At 38.3% G+C, this 22,981-nt stretch overlaps 1 protein-coding gene across 1 annotated transcript in view; it reads right to left on the bottom strand.

The window, feature by feature from the left end:
* The window catches only part of LOC114474570 (uncharacterized), an 87,789-nt gene that overhangs the window by 43,885 nt on the left and 20,923 nt on the right, over nucleotides 1-22,981 (bottom strand). Inside the window, exons 2-3 of the mRNA XM_028464973.1 lie at nucleotides 17,212-17,360; nucleotides 733-826 (exon numbers count right to left, since the gene is read on the bottom strand). Of these exons, the coding sequence (XP_028320774.1) occupies nucleotides 733-826; nucleotides 17,212-17,360 (243 nt within the window). The remainder of the gene's footprint in view (nucleotides 1-732; nucleotides 827-17,211; nucleotides 17,361-22,981) is intronic.

The raw sequence follows: 22,981 nt of genomic DNA, 5'->3' as shown, positions 1-22,981 counted from the left end.
TGAACCACTACAGAGTATCTTCACTCTCTTAACGCTATTGATTTGAAAATAAAATATTTTTATTATTAATAACTTATCATACCTTTCCTTTAAACTGGGACCTTCACTCTTTGGTTGACGGATAAAAGAACGAGTTACATCCTCAGAAAAAATTCAAATGTTCCCCCTTTTATGTCTCAATAACTGGACAGAAAAGAGCAGATATGTCAAACTCATGGCCCGGGGGCCAAATCCGGCCCGCAAGAGGAAGTAAAAATGACAGAGAAAACATGAATCATTGTGTAAAAGAAACTCAACTAGATATTTGCAGAGGCTCATAGTTTATCCGGTGTTTATATCGCATGATGGCAGTTATTTTCAATGTTAAACTGTTGAAAAAAACTCTCACAAAATCCTTGAATTTTCCTCAAACTATTACATAATATTTCCCTTTATCAATATAAATTGGTCATAAAATATAGGAAATTCCTTTACTGATATCTATCACTCTTTGCTTGGATATTGTGGGTTTCTTAAATATTTTGTATCTACGTAGAATCTATACGTGAATTTGTAAACTGTCACACAATAATGTTGAAATTACTCGTTTTCCTGCGTAAAATCTGTGGCCGAACTGCTCCGTATTTGGCCCCTGAACTAAAATGAGTTTGACACCCCTGGAATAGAAGCTGACATCAAGAGACGACACTAAACAAATGATCAAATAGAGGTGAATATTGAGCCGGGCCTTACCTGAATGTCGTCGGAGGTCAAGTGTCCCTTCATGTCGCTGTTCTTCTTTTTGGGCGGGGGAGGGGCTGGCTTATGGGCCGGCGGGAGGTCAGTCCTGTTGAGAGAGTGCAGAGATAACATGACACTCAGCACAGTGAGGGATCGCGCCTTTTCTCGTCCCTCACCTTCTCCAACACTCTGTAATGAGAAGTCCTGCCTGCACTTGCCTTTTTCACTCTTTCCTCGGATTTTGATAGTTCTCGTGTTGGTGGCTTTGTTGCGGCGGCAGCGATCCCTGCCCTTTGAAAGGCTCTCGCTGGAGAGACACTGTGCTAATGAGAGTGGGCTGTAATTGGACACTGAGGTGAGGAGATAGGAATGGAGGGGGGGCATGGGGGGGCAGGAAGAAGGGGCATGTGTGAGTCAGGTCCTCAGTGTGGGCTGAGTCTTATGTGGACAAACACGCTGCCCCTCCCGCTGTGGAACCGATGCGTCACTGGTACCAACCAACACTCGATGGCGCACGTATGCGTGCACGTTCACATGCCGACGTTAATGAAAGTGTGAGAAACTGATCTCCAGGAATGAAGGATGAAATGATCGCTGGAGATAAAGGACACAGCAGCAAACAGTCGTTGATAGGATGATAAAAGGTTAATTAAACTGAACAGGGGAGACAACAGCAGGTCTAATGTATGTTTAGGTAATTATCGAACACAATGACGCTGAAGGTGCCGCCGCTACATCGCCCACGGTAACGTGATGTGTAATATGTCTCAGTGAATGTCTGCATGTTTCTGCTTCTGTCCATCCACTCTTTTCATTATATCCATGTATTCTAAGGCTAAATAAATAGGGTGCGTCTACCCACTTTTCCTTAACCCACAGAAGTGTTTAAGTGGCGGCCATGATAAAGAGCGTTCCAATTCTTTAAAAGCCAAGAAAAAGAGGCTCAATGTTTCCTTTATAACCTCCTTTAGCCTTTTAGGAAACACTGATGCATGCTTTCCCAGAGGAGACCAGATAATGCTACCCCACAATTCCTTGCGGCGACAACATTTAAAGAGACGTGCTTACGGAAACTCACGATGACTGAAAACAGAGCACTCTTCATTTATTCAAGAAAAAGGGATCAAAGACATTTTTAGCCATATTATGGTTTATTCAAAATATGTAATTTACCTAGGATTGTTTAGTGTGATTGTATATTTGTATGCCTACAACATTTTGTAGGCCTACATCTTGCATAAATGTAACAATTTCATAAAATCATACTTTTGTATTATTGTTGATTTGTGAGTGTGAGCAACCATTCTCAATGTGACATTCTTTTAGTTTCACTTTTGCTCCTCGTAGCCTCTTTTCCTTTGATTTACATTCAAACCTTATGATATTTGAGATTATATCAGCGGGGAAAGTGTTATAAATGCACTTTTAGTCTATTTTTGGAAATGTTTACTTTTTTCACTACGGCAGACGTCACTGATTATTACGTCACCTAGTGGAAGTGTGTCTGATTGTCAATACAATGTAATGGCCTTTCCCTTTAACTCCTTTAGGAGGTCTCTTAACATCTTTCCTTAACCCCGTGACATCATCCAAGGGGTTAAGGAAAAGTGAATAGAAAGAGATGGGGCAAGTATTCGGACGCACCCCTAGTCTCGACTCCAGTCCAATGCTTGCTTCTGGCAGCCATCTTGGATTATGTCATCACCAGTGCGTCATCGCAACAGGACAAGCATGTGCAGAACGACTGGGAGTAATTTAAAGCGAAAGTAAACGTTTAGAGGATTGGGGAATAATTACATTCAGAATTAAAATTGGAATAAACTACTTTAATTCACAGCGCACGGTGGCTTAGTGGTTAGCACTGGCAGACCCCCTTGACCCGGAAAAATAGGAACAGGAGGGTCTGAAAAAGTTTAATTCAAAATGGCAAATTTTATTTTATTAACTTTTCTTCAGAATTGAAGCTCTCATGTAAACGTGGCCATTGTCACAAAAGAAAACCTGCTGAAATACGACGGCGCTCAGATGTCAGCCTTCCTGTTGTGACGTCCGGAGCAGATCAAAGATAATGAAGTGGAGCACGGACACTGAGCTGTGTACCTACACACATTATCTGCCTCTCATTTGCACTGGTTCACGTCCTTATTGAATAACATGACCTTTCCACGGGGGCCACGCTGGCGTTTTAATGTGCAGAAAATTTGTGCATGAGTGAACCTCTTAACTCTTTCTTTCACGCTCATTATTTCCACTCCCTATCACCTTGTCTGCAGACGGGGCTGCCGTGCCCATTGCCAGATTCGTGTGGCACTCTCTCCCCTGCTTTGCTCCGCCTTTAGCATCAGCGAGGCACGGAGAATGCACTGAGAGCCACCAAAACATGGAGGAATATCCTTTTTTCCTACTGCTAATTATCTGCCTCACAGACACGCAGGCAGGTACGGCAGCACGCTCATTATAAAGTATATAATCCCTGGATTTTGATTGACTGAAACTTGATGAAGGTGAATATGTAAGAAAAAAAAAGAGTTGGTGACAGCTGAAAGGATAATTGGCCTCCTCCGAATGCATAACCCTAAATGTGATTCATATGCTTGGCCTCGCCTGGGCAATAAATTATCTCTTCACCTCAGATTGCTGATACAAAACAACACTGATTTCTTCAATGAGTTAATTGTAAGAGAGAAAAGAGGCGTCTTTCCATTTTACTGCATCTGGAAAATAAATGTTGTGCTCCGTCGTGATTGAACAGTTTTATTATCGAAGCGCTGCGAAAAGCATGTTTATGCATGAAGCAGCATTTGCATTGAGATTCAAACTCCATATTCAAACTTTGTATTGGATTCCATTGGACCACCAGCGCTCACAGCAGTCTGCAGCGACGCTTCCCAGGCACCACTAAGTCTATTAAATGTCACCAAACAGGAGGAAACTCCCCCGTCACATGGTTACGTTCCCTGCGGCTACCGCTTTCTCTGTCATGACTTCCTTAAAGAAGAAGAAGTAGAAGAAGAAAGTCGGTTAAATTTGTAATCATGTTATGCACAAGCCTCAGGAGACGGAGTGCAATGGCCTGGCTCTGTTTGACACAATGGTGAGGAAACAGATCCAAGTCACATCAGGGTTTGATGAAGTGCAGCAAGTAAAGAAGTGTGTTCCTGCCCCAGGATCCTCAAAAAGCACATTTATTTCTCCTATAGGCTACTATTTATTTCAAGTATGTATATATTTTGTTAATTAAACATGTATTAATATTTGTCTATCAAGCAGAAGCCAACTTACATTAAAAATTATGGAACAATTACAATGTGACAAAAGATGTCATAAGACGTTTTTGGTGGCACATAACTAGCTTTGTGGTATATTTTATTTTTTGTTCAATCTAAGCTTTTATTGTTGAATGAGTATTCTGTTGACGTATTTGACACTGAGGTATTCACAAATATTTTACAGTCACTTATGTTTTCGATGATATTTTTATCTGGTTGGTTTAGTAATTTCATCCAAGTATCTTAGATTATATTTAGTTATATATATATATATATATATATTTATTATCTTTTTTTTTTTTTTTAGTTCTGTTGTTTTTGTTTGTTGTACTTGAAATTTTAAAAAGAAAATAAAACATTTTGGATTAATCCAACTCTTAAATATGATATAGGATGACATGTCTCACAGCTACTACCTATATAGCACTACTAATGTAGCTACAAAATGCACGTTTTAAATGAAATTGCGTCACATATCTTGGACGTGCCTGGATCTTTCCATTTTTATTTTATTGAAAAATACTAATTATATGGTCCTATTTTGTCCTATTATTATGTTTAACATTTACAAGCTGCCTGTTCTATGGTAGTATTACCATGAAATTCGTCACATTCTGTCTTTTTTCCTTCTCTAATTCTCTCTTTTTATGCATAAAGGCTGTACTTTCATTACAGATGAGTGCTTTTTCATTCAAAACATAAGAGAGATGACCTCTTACTATAAAAAAAAAAAAATGTAAACGTCACTTTCTAAAGCTACTCTCTCAATGGAAATACATATAATTAGCCTTGGTGCTAAAACATATACTTGGTTTGTCATTCGTTATTTTTGAATGCAGAAAAAAAAAACATTTTATGCTGTTTTTGTGCTTTTTTTTGTCCTCCTGAAATGTGATATTTTCACGTTTATTATGATAATACAAAACATGTTTGTCTTCGAAGCTGCTGCATATAATAACAAAGCTGTCACTTTCTTTGTGTTTTTTGCTTGCTCGATCAATCATTAAATCATATGCAAAAATGCACTCTGCATGATGACCCCCCCTCCATGCGCTGTGTGATCACACTGACATCCTCAGAGGATGTGACGCAGGCAGCATGTGGGCGTTGGCTCGGTGAGATGCAGACGCTAATGATTGCCGACAAGCACGGCAGGCCTGCGGGGGGGGCAGCGAACCATCAGCTACCGCTAACGTTAGCACTGTCTTCGTGCTCGCACATCCACCTCCAAGACCCCGTGCCTCCTCGCTCTGCTGGTAACAAAAGGCTCACAGCAGCTTAAGGGGAGATTTAACGAGGATAGCAAGGTGAAAACATAACTAATCCTCAAACTAAGGAGTGTAATCTGTCAGGGAAGAATCACAGAAAAGAAAGCGTCGTTTACAACAGTGGTTCTCAACCATTTTAAACCCACGACCACCAAAATAAAGGTCCCAGAGAGCGGGGACCCCCACTGTATCTGAAGGTGGTTGAACACAGACATGAACGTTGAAGAACAGTCATGTGGAGACAGGGACATCTATAAGGGGGAATAAAGGGGAGAGCTTTTTGGGGCCCATCCATAAAGTCAGTCCATATCCACTGTTATCCAGCAAGTTTTTTATTGGCACCATACCATAGAGTCATCTTAAAGATGTAAATCAGATGCAATCAGAAATAAAATGGTGGAAAAAGTGGTGAAATGGGGTTTTAAAAAACACAGAAATTGTTGAAATTCTGTTCAGGACAGAAAAAGTGGTAAAAAAAGGTTCAAAGTGTCAAAATTGGCTTAAAAAAAATTGGAGATAAAAGTAGGAACAATTAGTTTAAATTGGCAAATATTGGGCATGACAAATCGTGAATGTGGTTAAATTAACAAACATGGATGATATATGGAAAAAAGAGGTTAAAAGTGACTATGATGGGTCAACATATGCAACATATTAGGTGGGATAAGTGGTGGAAATGGTGTTATGAATGCCAAAAATGTGTAGAAAAGGCATTGAAATTTGATCGAGAAGTGGCAGAAATGGAAGTAATGTAAAAAAAACTGCATTAAAAGGACCAAAAATATGAGTAATGAAAAAAGGTTCAAATATGGCAAGTTTAGTGTAGTTGCAGAAAAAGGGTAAAAATGTGAAAAAATGAGCTTAATATGTTTAGAAAAATATTATTATTACATTATTTGCGCCATAGTACACTGTATAGTCATCTTAAAGATGTAAATCCTTGTTTTAAATCAGAAATAAAATGGGTTAAAAGTGACCAAAAATGGTGAAAAAGGTGGTGAAATTGGATTTTAAAAACCACAGAAACTGGTTAAAAGTTGCAAGAGTGGCCTAAAGCGGACAGAAAAAGTGGTTAAAAAAAGGTTTTAAATTGTCAATATTGGAACAGTTAGTAGAAATAAATATTGTCTAAACTGGCAAATAATGGGCATGACAAATCGTAAATGTGGTTAAATTGACAAAAATAAGCATTAAATACGGTGAAAAGAGGTTAAAAGTGACAATAATGGGTCAACATATGTGAGGTGGCAAAAGTGGTGGAAAGGGTTATAAGTGCCGAAAATGTATCGAAAGTGGGAAAAAAAGTGTAGAAATTGCATTGAAGTTTGACGGAGAAGCGGCAGAAATTATATTAAAAAGAACAATAATCTAGGTCAAAATATGGCAAGTTTGGTGTAGTTGCGGAAAAAGGGTAAAAAATAAGCAAAAATGGGCTCAAAGTGTTAAAAAATAATATTTTTTTAGTTTCTTGAAGGCCTCTGGCGACCCTCTCCCAGTGTCTTGCAACCCTAGATGGGGTCCTGACCCCAAAGATGAGAACCACTGGTTTCCACAATGCTCACATGGGGGCACGTTTGAAGCTGTGATTGTCAGTTTTGAGACATCTCTGTGACAGATGAAAAACCTCATCTTTCTCTTTATACTTGAGAGACAGTGAAAAGTGGTTTTAACAGAAGCATTTTTGATTAAAGCAGCAGTGTATTAACGACGCCACCCTCGTACAGAACAAAGTGCTTTAAGCTGATCCTTGTTGCTCTCATTGATTTCACTTGATCACAATCTTATTTGGCAATTTAAATGCTAATGATACTTTTAATTGTGATATGGGGATAAATGTGATTTGATCTTTGGGAGGCAATTACTCTCACTCTTTTGTCCGGCTCTCATCTTTTTCAAAAGACCGACAACAATTGCTCGACTTTGTTTATTCTCTCGCAAGCAAAAGGAGAAGAAAAACAAGACAACAGTGCTTTCTTTGTCCTCTGACAAGTTTATCAAAAACTATTCTCGTCATCACTAAAAGAGTCTTTAGCTTTTTTTTTTTTTTTAAACAGTCAACTTTACAATTATACACAGTGTCAGTTTCAAAACGATCATTAATATAAAATAAAGACAGGACATTTCTTATCAAAAAAATATGTTGATTAGAGCACAAAGCTGGACTGCATGTATTAGCATTATGTACAGAGATGAACCCAAGCACCGTTTGTACACATGTATGTTATTGATGTGATATACAGCCACCACAATACACGATAATGACACAGACAATATTCCACTTTGGGTTACCGCTTAAAGCAATGACGGTGACAATAAAAGATTCATTTCACATTTGAAAAAAAAGTCTCCATACAACACTGACACCCAGAAAAGTGCACAAAACGATTCACGTCCCCAGTATCTTTTTGTTCGCACTAAACGTCACACTTATTTAGCTTTTATTTGAGGAATAAAGAAAGTTTGCAATGACATCAACTCTTAGCTTATAACCAGCGGTGGACAAAGAACTGTATTCACTACACTACCCAAAAACAACAGTATGTTTATCATAAAAACACATTTCCATTGTGTAAAGTAACATTTAAGTAGTGTTGTGGTGGTCAAGACCGGTCTTGGTCTCGAGACCGGTCTCGAGACCAAATTTTAAAGGTCTTGGTCTTGTCTCGGACTCTGAAGCATTTTGACTCGGTCTTGTCTTGGACTCGGGCTGCCCGGACTCGGGATTTTCCGTCAAGACCGTTCGAGACCAGCACTAATTCCTGCTATTTTTATAATGTGATAATAACACGGAGAAGAACGGGATAAAACAATCCTTTATTCATTAATTAATCCACCCTGTATAATGACCACAACCTTCCTTATTGTGACTGAGTGACGTGTGTGACACATTCATACTGTGTGGCTCCGGTGTCAGTTTGGACCGCGAAGCGCAAGGGAGATATGAACTAATCACCGGTAAAAATCCCAGTAAAACTCCTGAAAACAATCACCAGTAATAAATATTATCTCCCTGGTAAAGACAGTAGCTCTAATAACTGGTAAAATGATAAACTGATGATATTACAGCCTCTGAAGGCTGAATAGGGGACGCACTTACTCTGCTTCTGGGTCCTAGTGCCAGCCGAGCGGAGAAGCCTGTTCCGTTTACCGTGTTTACTGAGGTCCGTGTGTGTTTAATAAGTCTGTGTGTGTTTAATAAGTCCGTGTGTGTTTAATAAGTTCGTGTGTGATTAATAAGTCCGTGTGTGTCCGTGTGAAAGTCAGCATGTTTATGCCTCTGTCCATCCACTCTTTTCATTATATCCATGTCTTTTAAGGCTTTATTACATAATGTCGGCTGTAGTCCGGGCCGCCGCCATCTTGGTTTATGTCGTCACCAGCGCGTCATCGCCGCAGAGTTGCACTCAAATAATATTAAATATTTTTAAAGTGGTGGTTTTTTTGTGACTTTAGACTCCAATTACATGTATGTATATAATATGTTCCCCACAATATAAACAGGTTCACAATATAATTATTTTTATAGTTTCTGTTTCCACTGTATCCAGAATAATAATAATAATTATATATATATATATATAATAACTATTGATTAATTTGTTACATGACTTTTCCAGGGTTTGAGTTTGTTTTATTTAGTTTCACATCTACCTGTAGCTCTATGTTTTTTACACTGCTGACAACTTGTTTGTAGTTTTATTTCAGAAAGTTTCACTTTTACAGTTACAGTTGGAAATCTTTGTGAATTGAATATCCAGTTATATTACAGCAACCAAATTAAACTATATCAACTAAGTGAATTAATAAAAATAACCTGTGTAAAGGCTTTTTCAAACTAAAATCTTATCTTGTGAAATCTGTGACCTGTTAAACCTGAACAACTGAAAGAATCAGAATAAAGAATCATTATTTCTTGGCAGAAATGCTTTTAAACACTTGCTGTACATTCAGCTGACATAAAAATCTTGTTTTCAAATATGTAGAATAATTGTGAATGTATCAGTAGCAGTAGTAGTTTTAATATTTTAGTTAATTTTTTGCAGGCACCTTTTTTTTTGTCCGTCAAATGTATTTAAAAAAACTAAAATTAAAGAGAGATGTTATTTAACTGTTGAACCTTGCCATAATTTTATTTATTTATTTATTTTTTTAAATTGAAAAAAAAAATGTTTATGGTCTTGGTCTTGGTCTTGGTCTCGGTTTGTCTCGGTCTTGGTCTTGACTCGGTCTCGGCTCCCGAAAGTCTTGGTCTTGTCTTGGTCTCGGTGCATGCTGGTCTCGGGCAAGTCTTGGTCTCGGATAGTGCGGTCTTGAACACAACACTACATTTAAGAATCACAAACTAAACAATCAGTTATAGTTTCATAAACCTCGGACATAGTTCTGAGATTAAGCCACTGATTCTATGGCCGTTGAACTTTGTCGTTCTTACTGTCTATGTCCTAACAACAACTCATATTACACATGACCCGCCTCTCTCTGGTTAGCGTTTGCACTGACGACCTGGACGTATTGAAGGTTAAAAAACTAAAATCTATGGCAGTATGAGTGGGTAACGCCATAAGTCATCGACAAATGTTTTAGAAGTGAAGTAATGGAAAAATGTTAGCTGAGGAAAGAAAAAGTTTGTAGAAACGTGATCATCTATAGAACATTTGAGGAGACTAAAATTACATTTTTGTCTTTTGTAGTGGAATGAAAGTTACAAGTGTCCCACAAAAATAATAGTTAAAGCTGCCAGAGATGATGCAGTATATATGTTTAATCAGATAAGGACATAGTGTAGGCCTCAGATCAATCTATCAAAAATAATTTGTCTAAAAAAAAGATGTAAAAGGTTGAAATTGCTGCTCAAAGGTTTGGCCGTGTAGGAAATGATAAATGATGTTCTACTTATTTTACTTCGATGTCAAAATGAGTATGTAATGTGTTCACATTAGATAGTATGAAAAGATTGACTACACGAGAATATATGGGGACACTCGTCATACTCAACCACCCCACGATGCATTTGGAGCAGAATGTAAAATCTTCCTGTGACCAGCTTAAAGCTAAAAGTAAAACAAAAGCATCTCTTCTTGTCTTCCATTAGTTTGATTTTTTTTTAAACTATTTTGTAAATAGTGCTCTTGTTTTAAAGTTCGGGAAGTTTCATCAGTAGCACAATGGAGGGTCTCTGAAAATCTTCAAAATGTTTGTATGAAATGGTTTTCCGTGAGTTTCTTGGATCAAATGAGCACATGTTGATGTTCTACTTGGTCACTTTCTCACTTAAAATGTTTTCAGAACTTTTAAAGATGGAAAATCAACAGATATTTAGCCTCAGTGTGATTCAGGTTTTTGTCGCTGTAGGTTCGAAATGCATCTTGGGAAACTTGAAAGTGTACTTCAGTGGGAACAGTCAATATCCTAATCACAGTAGTATACTGTATATAGTAGACAGTATGTACTCATTGAGTTTGTAGTGTAGAGTACGTTAATGCCATTTCGAACATACAGGTACCCTTTTTATTGAGCTCCACTAGTGCATTGCATTATGGGATGCTCAGTCCCGTAGACAAATGCATAGAAGTATTCTTAGAGTTATTTTTTATGTTTCTTCTCCAGATAAGGAGGACAGTGATTCCTTTGACTCCGTTTTTGTTCTAGTTTGTTCCCAGTATTCTTCGCGATATCGCCTCACTCGTAAATTCAATTTGAGCCAGATTTGGATCTTTCCTTGTAAACCCCAAACTAAACCTCTGTGTGTGAAGTGACCCAAAGCTGCTGATAGGAGAGAGTGGGAAACAGTTATAAGACACAAGCTCAAGCTTGATTACCCTGTAGCTGGCCACCTTTGATGAGCGTATTTTGTATTAAAAAAAAGCCAAAACACTCCCTGATTCAAAGGAACACGACTGATGATGTTTCTACAGGACTCCACATCCCACAATGCTATGCACAAAACATTTTTTGACAATGTCAATGCATGTAATGTTTACAGTGGAGACAGAAACAAAATTTCAAACAGCAATTTGCACCTCTGACAACTGTTTTTTAAGCAATTTATCTTTGATTTTTTTTTTTTTTTTTTTAATCTATGAGGCCCTACACTGTCTTAATCTGATAAAAAAAAAAAAAAAAAAAAAAAAACGGTTCAGTCTCTAGCAGCTTTACCTAAAGTACAGTATTTAAGTAGATTTCCTCCGTTAATGTCCACCACTGATTATAATTGAACAATTATTTTACATTCCGCATGTGATTCTTTTCTGATATCATTTGCGAGTACGTTCAGCAACTTGGCTTTCTGACTGATTCGTACTGGCAAATATTTACAACTGTTTCAATAGCTGATGTATGCCAGGAACAGCAGTGAGTGAATTCATCATTAGCACATTCATTTCTCACATATGGCAGCATGTTTCAGTCCTTTGGAGGTCATACATCAGGCTCCAGCAAAAGACAAAGATGAACACATTATTCCAAGAACATTGCCTTTGACAATGCCCATCTATTTTGATAATCAGTCGACTACTGTGCCAGTGCGGCCTCTAAAGAGCCAAGTGATTGATTGGGATTGACCAATTTTCAGTCACATCATGTCGCCGCTTTGTGTGGCCAAACAGAGGCGTGACTGGCGGTGCGCTGAGCCATGTTATCAAACGGCCAGGCTTGATTAGCAGCTCATCAACATGCAGAATTAAACAGTCTTTCCCATTCACTGAACACATCACACAATCCTAGAAAACTCTCAACTTCCTCCATCTCGCTTTTTTAACATGGAAACAAAAAAAAAAAACCAAAAAAAACCTGGACATTCTCTTTGTAAACTCAACTTCATTCACATAATTAGACATTTCCAAAAATAAAAAGTTTGTCATAAGACACTGAATATGTGAATACGAGCCCGAACACAGATTATCATTTAGACAGTTAAAGCTTGACATATTTGGTTTACAACATTAAGCATCACATGCTGAACCCAAGAGAAATGACAACCAAAACGCTTACAGCACTGACACAAAGCTTTCCATGCATATTTAAACCAGAATCATGCACACAGACAGAATGAAGGGAAAAGAGCAACAGGTGGAAGGGGAAGGTTTGAACCGACGTAGTTTTATTTTCTACAGAAAATCACTCGCTGGTGAGGCTTTTGGATTTCTGTTTGTAACTGTTCAGTCCGATCTCTACTTTTTAACGCGCTCCAAGCAAGTGCCACGAATCGGACAATCGTAAGTGGAGCTGCGTGTTGTATCTGAACAGGTCTGATAAGTTTAATTGGTCCTGGCGCTGCTTTTATCTGTTTTTCGTCACACTGTTGTGCACTTTTGATGGCGCTCGCTCATATTTTCATCATGCAAATAAATAGGCGAGATTAAAATGTACTCAAAATTTATTGAAATCATCAAATTTCTTCTGTTTCTTGTCCAAAATTGTAAAGAAATGAGAATCTGCTTCTCACAATGGTGTGCTCAAGTATGTGACTTGCAGGCCACCATTACATGCAGGTAATAGAATAGAGGATCCGGGAGGGCAGGGTTCGCGGGGGAAAGACTGGGGTCAGGTGCCTCTACTTTCCTTGTGAGGGACTCTGTGGGCTTCTCTGGACCCTGTGGTCCACACAACTACCAGCAACTGCAGCAACAGCAATGCTGAAGGAGCGGAACGGGAGACACAAAAGCAGTTATTGAGGCGTATGTGTGAGACAGAGAGACATGTTAGAGAAAGAGGACAAAAGGCACAACAAACAACGTGTGTATCATTTGTCATAAAAGGATCTTCCACTGCTTTTACAAATGTGGCTAAAAATCATTGAATGTACCTATTAGTGGATCTATGCCTAAGAAAACACATTTTCTTTCCACATATTTGTTTCATTTACTTTTGAAAACGGGACTAACTTTACCGTTTTAAAAACCGTATTTCCGCCATCTTGCACATCATGTGATTGATGATGTCACAAGGACACCGTTTACCTGTAAACATCCTGTTTGTTTTCGATTGGAGTGAGCATTTCAGACTGCTTTTTTAGATCATTTACCAGCTTTTTAGGTCAAAATTCCAATTTTTGTTGCTTCTGGATGCTCTAGACCAGCAGTGTCAAACACATTTTAGTTCAGGGCCAAATACAAAGAAGTTTGATCTCAAGTGGCCGCACAGGTTGGGAATCCAACACTTTTAACATAAGTGCTACTTTGCATTTCCATGTATGAACGATATAAAAGGTATGTTGGCTTTCAATGAGCATTTTGGATTTTGGAAAAATTAGGTTTCTTTCAACAATTTGACTGTAGAAATGACTTCCATCGTGTTATACAAGCATGGGAAAAGTGCAAACTCTTGCATATGTTGGGTTTCACTGAATTTGTGACAAATTCAGTGAAACTCCACTTGAATAAGTGTAAAGTTATACTTCCAAATACATCTGTTTAAATGCTATGGTTTTTTTAAGTGTAAAATTTGGCATTGATGTCAATATTTGTTTGGATATGATACAGTGATTTAAAATTATTCCCAATTAATGCTTAATTTCAATAAATAATTCCCATGAAAAGTTAAAATTTTTTGTATATTGCCAAAATTCCTGAGCTTAATCCTGCCAGATATTTTAAGCCCCTTTGCCACTTTACTGAGCTATATACAACTAAACTATTTGGTCATTAGCAGTGTTTTATCAGCCATTTTACTTTACCCCTGTTAGCAGTGACTCAGCAGCAGCGACAGGCTGCATATGTACAACAACATACCGTGCAATAGTTTGGCTGACCTGTCCCAGTCACAGTCTGTTAAAATCCAGCCGCAGCGTTAGCTTAGCTTCAGCTGATGCATCTTTTGGAGACAAAAATAATGCGCGTATTTTCCACTCAGAGAAGCTTGTCTTGTTTCTCGCATTGACTCGCCATGATTGGCACACTGATGTATACAGAAACACGCTGACAATGCTTCCTTCTCTACTGTTTTACCATGTTGGCACGGCATCCCGCAAATATGTAGCGCCACTGTAACAGGAAGTACACTGCAGCGAACAAAGTAACGGACAAACGCACATATTGAAACGGCGGAATATGTCTTAAAACGGTACAGTATTCCCATGTTTAAAAGGAATAAAATTAATATGGTGCAATATAATGTGTTTTGTTGGCCATAAATCTTGTAATTTCAATGATTTTTAGGCCCCATTTGTAGAAACAGTGGATGATCCCTTAAAAACACACTGCTGTGACACAGAAGCACATCCTAAAATATCAATTAATTTGTTCTTTTTTGGAGAGGAAACCATGTAAAACAGGCATGTAATCCACCATCTGGTTCATAATGCGCGCCTGTGCACCCACACATCCTGGCCAGCCTTGCTTTGGTTAAATTCCCAGAGAGAAAACGAATCCAGCTCTTGCACATACAACATCATCATTCCCATGATAATGTGCTTTGCATCTTTTGAGGAAGCAAAGCCAAGAGCTTCATGGAAACCCTGGCAACCACCTTTAAGAAGTCAGACATGGCCAGGTGTCTATGACAATGGAAATTAGCCTAAATGCTCGTTCCCACTCCTTCGTTCAAACACATTTCTGACAATTGTCCCCAAACAGATGGCAACGACTTAAAGCTTCTTGTCACAAACACATAAAAATATTGCTTTTGATGTGCAAAGCTTTCGATTGTTTTCCAGCAACACCCTCCGCAGCTTCTGTTCCCCCTCCGAGGCTGGGCAGCAGCTTGCAGGGCTCAAAATTGTATGGTTTCTGGTTTGCAGGTACAAATTACCTTCACGGCCAGAGGAGGGAATGTAACAAGATCCAGAGTCTATATTTTCTAACAAATCCAGCAGATCACGAACGTAGCAAAAAACTGAATTCAGTTCTACGCCAATTTAGAAGAAATTCCATTGAGTTAAAATGAAGAAAACAACATGTTTTGCTTCTGAATTTACAGTTTTTTTTTTTTTTCTTTTTATTGATTGATGATGATGACTTAACATTGAGCACCTGCTCCTCCACAGGTCTCTGCACAGCCCAGGTTTAATAAGTGGAGCACAGAAGCAATTGCACCCACAGTATGACGATCTTACGATCTGCTTCATGCAAAAACTTTCCCTCTGAAACTTTTTCTGGTTTCTTATGATGTCATAATCATTCCCAGAGTAAGACTTCTGAACATGCTACGGCAATCATTTCTGATTAAAACAATTGTGCTTTAATGGGGAAATTGCCTCCGCGCCTCCCAAATCACAATCAAGCAACCCGTTAAAGCTTCTGTTTAATGATAATTATTGATTTTTTATCTGCTTGAGTAAATTAAAGCGAACTTGTTTTTTTTTCGTGAGCATGCAAAGAGATGATTCCTACCGACGGAACTACAGCGCGTGGGCTTTTTGGATGAGTTATATTTGAACATGACCCATCAGGCGGTTTATGTGGGGCGGTGCAGTTTCTTCATTTTCTAAATTCCCTCCACTGCGAGTCACAAAATTACTGACAGGTGGCAAAAACGTGGCAAGAAAGAGTGAAAAAGCAACAAAAATGAGCAAAAATCAGTCAAAAAGTGGCCAAGTAAATGGGCCCAAAAAAGAGGAAAAAGGCAAATGGAAGGCTTAATTGGTCAAATGTGCAAACATTAGTTAAAAAAAAGGCAAAAATGTGGAAAAAAAAAAGAGGCAAAAAATTAGGGGGAAAGGAAATAAGTGGTATTTATTGGTCAAAATATAGTATTTTTGGATGAAAAGTCAAAAAAATAGTTAAAGAAGGAGAAAAATTGGATAAAAGTTTCAAAAAGATAAAGAAAATGGACAAAAAAAATAGGAAAAACAAGGGATATTTATTGGTAAAAGGTACTGTAGCTAAAATCTTAGAGTAACTAAAGCCCTGCTTTCTCCTGACCTGCCATGAGGAGGGGAAAAAAAAAAAAAAATTGATTAGGGGCGGAGCTCCTGGAGCAGTTAGACCGCCCAGTACTATAAAATAAAATCTCCAATGAACAATCTATGCTTTGATAAATTATAGCTACTCAATACTCAATATACCGCTATATTCACTCTTTCTCTCAATCCAACTACTCACCACAGATTGTAGAGCCCACACATGCTAGTTTTTTATAAAAGGGGCGGGGCTACAAGTACTGGTTGTGATGCAAGCTGGTCCAAATTAGCAAATATAAATTGTAATAGCCGTGTTTCAACCCATAGAGGGCAGTCACTCTGACATTTTACAACTAAATATGACAAATTGGAAATACTTTGACTAAAATGTTGAGAGTTGGCCAGGATCAATCAAAAAGCACTACTTCATATGCACAAATACTGTACATTTGTATTCAGCAGAAAAAGTGATTTTGGGGTTTAGTTACTCTTTAAATGGACAAAATGTGGCAAACAATAGTGAAACAGGGCAAAAAATGTGAAACAAAAAGAGGCTACATTTAGGGAAAAAAAAAAAGAAAACAAGTGGCATCTATTGACAAGATGTAGTATTTTTGGATGAAAAGTCACAAAAATGATTGAAGGGCAAAAATTGTCAAAAAAGGAATATTCATTGGAAAAAAAGTAACTAAAATCTTTAAAATTGGCACAAAGAAAGGTTTTTAAAAACGTTCCCTCTTTTCAAGGTTTTTTCTGGGGGAACAATAATTATTAATTAAGACATAAAGAACACATGTTGATCATCACTGACTTAATAACGGCTTCTACATGGTGTCACTGGTGATAATGTAGTGGCTGGTCTGGGACACAACAATGCTACGGTTGAATTTCTGTCTGCTACAGCGTGATAAGTAGAGGCTTCCAGAATAAATAGTGTTTGCAAAGTGTTTACAGCATGTTCTCCTTTCTGCAGACGAATCAACACTCCTTAGCTGAGTGTTTTGTTCCCCCCCTCAACGAGGTGTTTTTCTCCTCTGGTGGTTTGACATGAGAGCACACCTAATCTCACCACCTGCACAACCCACTGCTATATTGTCTGCAGAGGCGTGGTACTCACAGGTCATTAATCTGTCTCAGTGCGGGTCTTCTGCCTGCCGCCGCCTGACCATGACGACGGTAACAGCCACGCCGACGATGAGCCCGATGGCCACGATCCTCCGAGGATCCCGATAACACCCCCCGGGGGACCCTGCGGCATCGCTTTCTCTGCAGACAAAAGGGCAGATAACAGTGTCGGAATGGAGGCTTTTTGATGGTTTGGTTGAACTTAAAAAAAAACAAAACTCTGGTAAACGACAATAGGGGAATAAAGAATTGATACATGTTTTGACTCCAAAGCAACATGAGGTTTTGTGGTGTTCATGATGGGAAAACATTCGGCAGCGAAGCACAAGCTGTTCCATGAGTTAATGGGTAAAACTTTTCAAAATAAAGCAGGAATACTCAGCACTTAATGTCTAAACCATGCAGGGGTGCTCAACCTAAGGTTAGGACATGTGAGACACTGGGAGGAAGTCACCAGATGCTTTCAAGAAACGAATCATTGTTTTTTTAGCCCATTTTTTTTCTTATTTTACCCTTTTCTGCCATATTTAACCTTGTTTCTTCCCTTTTTCATGCCATAATTTTGTTTCTTTTACTACATTTTTGCTACATTATTCCTTTGTCTGCCACTTTCCCACCCTTTCCCCCACTTTTCCCACCTAATGTTGCATATGTTGATGCATTATTGTCACTTTAAACCTCTTTTCACCATATTCCATGCTGATTTTTTACCAATTTAACAACACTAATTGTTCCAATATTTACACTTCCAATCATTGTTAATGCTTTTTCTGTCCGTTTTTTGGCCACTCTAAATTGCAGCTTTTAACCAATTTCTGTGTTTTTTTTCACCACTTTTTCCAGCATTTTTTGTCACTTTTAATCCCATTTCATTTATTTCTAAAATAAGGATTTACATCTTAATGATGACTATAAACTATGGTGCAAATAAAAATAGTAAAACTTCCTGGATAACAGTGGATATCATTCAGATGAATAAATATATGTGGTTATCACAGATTCATAGAACAATGGACCATCATTTGCTGACTTTATGAATGGACCCCAAAAATCCTCTCCCCTTTATTCCCCCTTATAGATGACCCTGTCTCCACATGACTGTTCTTCAATGTTCATGTCTGTGTTCAACCACCTTCAGCTACAGTGGGGGTCCCCAATTCTCTGGCACCTTTATTTTGGGGGTCACGGGCTGAAAAGGTTGAGAATCACTGGTCGAAAAAAATAACCATTCAAACCATTTGACACCTAGATTGCCAACTTAAACACGCTTTTGTCATTAAAATGGACTTTATTTTGGGACAAGGCCATTCTCCTGCCCGTCCTGGTGCCATGTGAACACCACCCCGCTGTGGGTCATTGGCCAGAGGCCAGCTGCCAGTGTTTTCTAAAGTGCACTCCATCAACTGCTCAAAGCCGCATAAATTGGCTTCGGCTCTATTGTGAGCCCAAAAGCACTTCAGCAAATATCAGAGGAGTTATAATTTAATGTCTTACCAGCAGGGGGTAACAAATGCTCAGCACAGGCCAGCATTCAGAGAGAAAGAAAAGGAAGTGTGTGTGCCTTCAAAAGCCAAACGGTCCTTCAAAATTCTCCTTGAGAACTAAAACACAGGGGAGTTGGTGCTAAAACATGCAGCTCGTGGAAGAGAAAGGCTCCAAGTACCACCTTTTTAGGATGACCACATTTTGCTCAGAATACTGTGAAAAAACTACAAAGCATATAATGGAATGAATGAGCGATATAAGTATGTAAATAAGTAGAAAGAATAGTTTATTTCTAGTTCTCTCTCCTGGTGTGGGACCAAGACACTCTCTTTTTTATCATCATTTTGTGTGTTTTTGTGTCATTGAGTGTTTTTGATGTCATTTTTGTTGTGGTTGGTTCTGTTTTTTTTTTTTTTATTCAGTATATTTCCTCGAATTGTGTGTTATTGGTATTATTTAAATGATTCTCTCTCAGGTGTGTGTGTGTTTATAGTGGTTTGGTTGTTTCTTATGTCATTTTGTATGTTTCGCTGTTATTGTGTGTGATTTTGTAGTAATCTTGTACATTTTTCTCTCATTTATTGTGTCTGCGGTCATTTTTATTTAAATGATTCTCTCTCTGTGTGTGTTTTTGTTGTCATTTTGCATATTCTATTGTTGTTTGTCTATTCTTTTTATCATTCATTATTATATAATCATCTTCTTTGTGTGTTTTTTGTTGTGATTTTGTGAGTTGCTGGTAGTATTTAGTATGATTATCATTTTTTAAGTAAGGATAAACAAACACCACATTTTTAGTGCTTTCATTTGTTAATTTTTCCTCTCTCAGACTCACGGATTGTATTACGCACACAAAAAATAGTTTTGTTCAGAAATGGCCCCATAAAGCACCCCTCGTAGTGTCATTGCGTACCCCTATTTGAGAAACACTGCTGTAAACTGTGCAGATAGTTAATTATTCACATTGATTCGTCAAACCAATACTTTCAAAAATAAGAGACACGTTGCAATAAAAGCTCCTCTGTGTATCCTATTTCATGAGCGTTACTTGGCAACCATTGTCTGACGAATCCAATTTTTTGAGTATCTTTGAGCACGACCAGTGGGAATATCTGCATCTGGAAGAAACATCAAAAACCCACAAACCATCATAAAACTATTTTTGAAATAGATTGAAAGAAATGGAACAAGCTTGAAAATAATTGGCACATCCTTTCCACGAGGGTGTTTGTTTATTGCTTTTGACGTCTAATAAAAGAAAGGGAAAAAAACAATGAGAAAAACATTAAAAGAAACAAATATATCTGTTGTTCTCCATATAAATAAAACTCAATTACAGCAGGGCGTGTGTGTGAATCTTTTCCCATTGTGCTCTACTGATGAAACTTCTTACAGGAAAATAGGACGGTTCTTCCTTTAAGAAGCATAAGGAGCTTTTCCTTTTGATGCCATACGCGCAGGCATCTGCTTTCTTCGACACGAGCCATTAAGCTGTCCTCTCAAAGACGGAACGGGGACCAATCAATGCGTGGTGTGGTGGCGTGCTTCAGATGAAAAAGGAAAGCCTATCTCCTGCCCTCATGATGTCTCCATCATTATCTGTCCGTCCCCCCTTGATAGTGACAGGACAAGGCTCTTCTCCCAGTGGGACTCGTCTGCACCGCCCCCGGCTTGATTAACTGCCCATAACCATGAACACACAGAGGAGTCCCTGACAAAGGAACGTCACAAAGCCATGCACCGTGCACACCATGCTTTGTGCTGCTGTCGTTATATATGGTGTCCATCAGGTTGTCATGCGGCTGCTGTTGGCAGTGGATAATTTAACACGCGTGTAAAAGTCACATCACGTCGAAGATAAATGTCGTCACATGTACCAACACACACACACATTTGTTTCTGTGATTCATTTTCAATAACAAGGCTGACAAGTGGCTCTGAAGGCCATGCGTCACGAGTTTCCATCAGAGGATAAAGTAATGGATTACAAGTACTCACGGTACTGTAATTGAGTTGCTTTTAAAGTTTGAGTCAAAAACTGGTAAGGAATGGTTTTTTAGACATTTCAATATTAAATATGTCGCAGAAATGCCATGGAAACACTTCCTTCCGCAATAACACGTCACAGCATGTGACGTACCTGGTCACATGACCACGTCTCTCCAAGAAAACATTGTGCGGCTCTGTATTATTGTACGCAAAACCACACTACCAGACCAGAATGCACCAAGACCAAGACTTGTGGGAGGCGGCAAAACAATGACTAGGTTGAACAGTTTAAGATAATTCTATCTTTATTTTATTTTCTTAAATAGATACCTGTATGACTAACAAAAACAAGGTGTTTGCAACTTTTTCAAAGCGCAACATGAAAGACATCAAACCCTGACAATAATTTCACAACAAAAATCTTCCAAAAAAATGTATTTACCAGCCAGAATTCTATTAAAATCTCAAAATAAGATTTGTCAGGTGAAGAAGACTTAAGGTAAGTGTTCAGAGGTGTTTCTGAGTGGAAAAAAGATGGGACTGAGTTTGACACATGAGGTGCTGGAAAAGATTTCCAACAGGCTGAACAATCGTTGAGCTAATGCTAAATGTTGAAGTCAAATTACAACATCAATCAATCAATAATAGTCCAAATTCCTCCTCCTTGATTTACAATAGTGACGTTTAAGAATAGCAAATCAGAGATCATTGTTGATCTCGACTGGTCTTGACAAGCTGAGACGAGACCACGACTGTCAAAATGTGGCGTCTACACTAGTGGTACGTGTGCACAGAAGAGGAGACAGACATTTCTTAGCATTATACTTAAAACAATATGACTGCCATATTAGATAGCATACAACAAAGGAATGTGGAGTGTTAGTAGGAGGTTTGGAGCGTCCATCTTCCTGTAGCAAAGTCTCACGGGATGAGATTTCACAGGACTTATGATGAGGCTCTAAAACAACCTTCAATGGAAACACGTTCAAAGCACAATTATACTTTGTTGAAATTTAGAAATATCACTTTTATTTTGTGAAAAACCTGTAATGGAAACCCAGCTCGTGTGATCTCCCCCTGGCAGAACTCCAAAGTCTCACACACTACTGTGTCTTTGCTCTACGCAGAGAAATCCCAAATGCAAACGGCAAACACAATAGGCTGTTGTATAGCACTAAATACACCAAGGAGTAGGACTGGATGAGAAAGCAAGATCCCTGCTGTGGAACCCTTAACACTCTTCGCTGAGGATTTACACTGTCACCGTTGAACACATAATGCATGGTGAGCCATCTGGCGTGCAGTCTGCTTTTTATTTCCACCTTCATTTTTCTGTTTGGAATCTGTGTGTCAGAGGATCCTGCCAATGTGCAACGACTGTGTGGTTGTGGTGAGAGGAATTTGTTGAATGTGAGAGGATAACAGTCACAGCTGTAGAACAAAATCTATGTTTAAGTTATTTACAGAAAACTGAAGAAAAGTGATTTCAATATTTGAAATTAGTAGTGTTGTAGTTTATATGTTTATATGTTTATTTGTAAGGATCCCCATTAGCTGCAGCTACTCTTCCTGGGGTTCAGCAAAAAAAATTTTTACATAAAAAAACACTTCAAGCAAACAAAAACTGAAAAACAATAGAAAACAGTCAAAGTAAAACAAAAAAAAAACCCACAATCAATGTTATTCTCATTACCGTTACCTCCTTCCCAACCAACCACCTCACCCTACAAGTCCGCACACATTTGAAGAACAAAATAGGCCACACAAACACAGGGTACACAAACACAGGGTACACAGATGGTCAACAACCCCACTATATAGACACACACAAACCAAACCCAGATCACCCCTCAACCCAACAGATGCAGTTTAACAAATCTTTTTAAGTTCCATTCTTTCACACCCCTAAAAATGACTTCTTTTTTTTTTTAATGGCATTTTTTCCAGCAGCTGGTAATGTAAAATTTCCCATCACTGCATGTCTGATTATATATCCGTGATTATTCGTGCTAAAAGAAAGATTCCTGAACAAAATAAAAGGTGACCTAGTGACAACAATATTTCTGGTAAAAATGATTAATGAATACAAAAGTCTGTCTTTGACAAATAACCAGTTTAGATTTTTATGCATTGTGATGATATTTGTCCTGTAGTTGCATTTAAGTGCTGTACGAGCAGCTTTATTTTGCATAAGTTGTAATTTATTTATCATTTCTGCAGTAACATTTGACCAAACTGCTGGGCAGTAGTCAAGGTGTGATAATATTAATGCTTTGATAGCAAAAGTC

This window comes from Gouania willdenowi, chromosome 13 (assembly GCF_900634775.1).
Source record: "Gouania willdenowi chromosome 13, fGouWil2.1, whole genome shotgun sequence".
Taxonomy (NCBI): Eukaryota; Metazoa; Chordata; class Actinopteri; order Blenniiformes; family Gobiesocidae; genus Gouania; species Gouania willdenowi.
The sequence above is the reverse complement of the archived record's forward strand: the minus strand, read 5'-3'. Positions and strand labels throughout refer to the sequence as shown.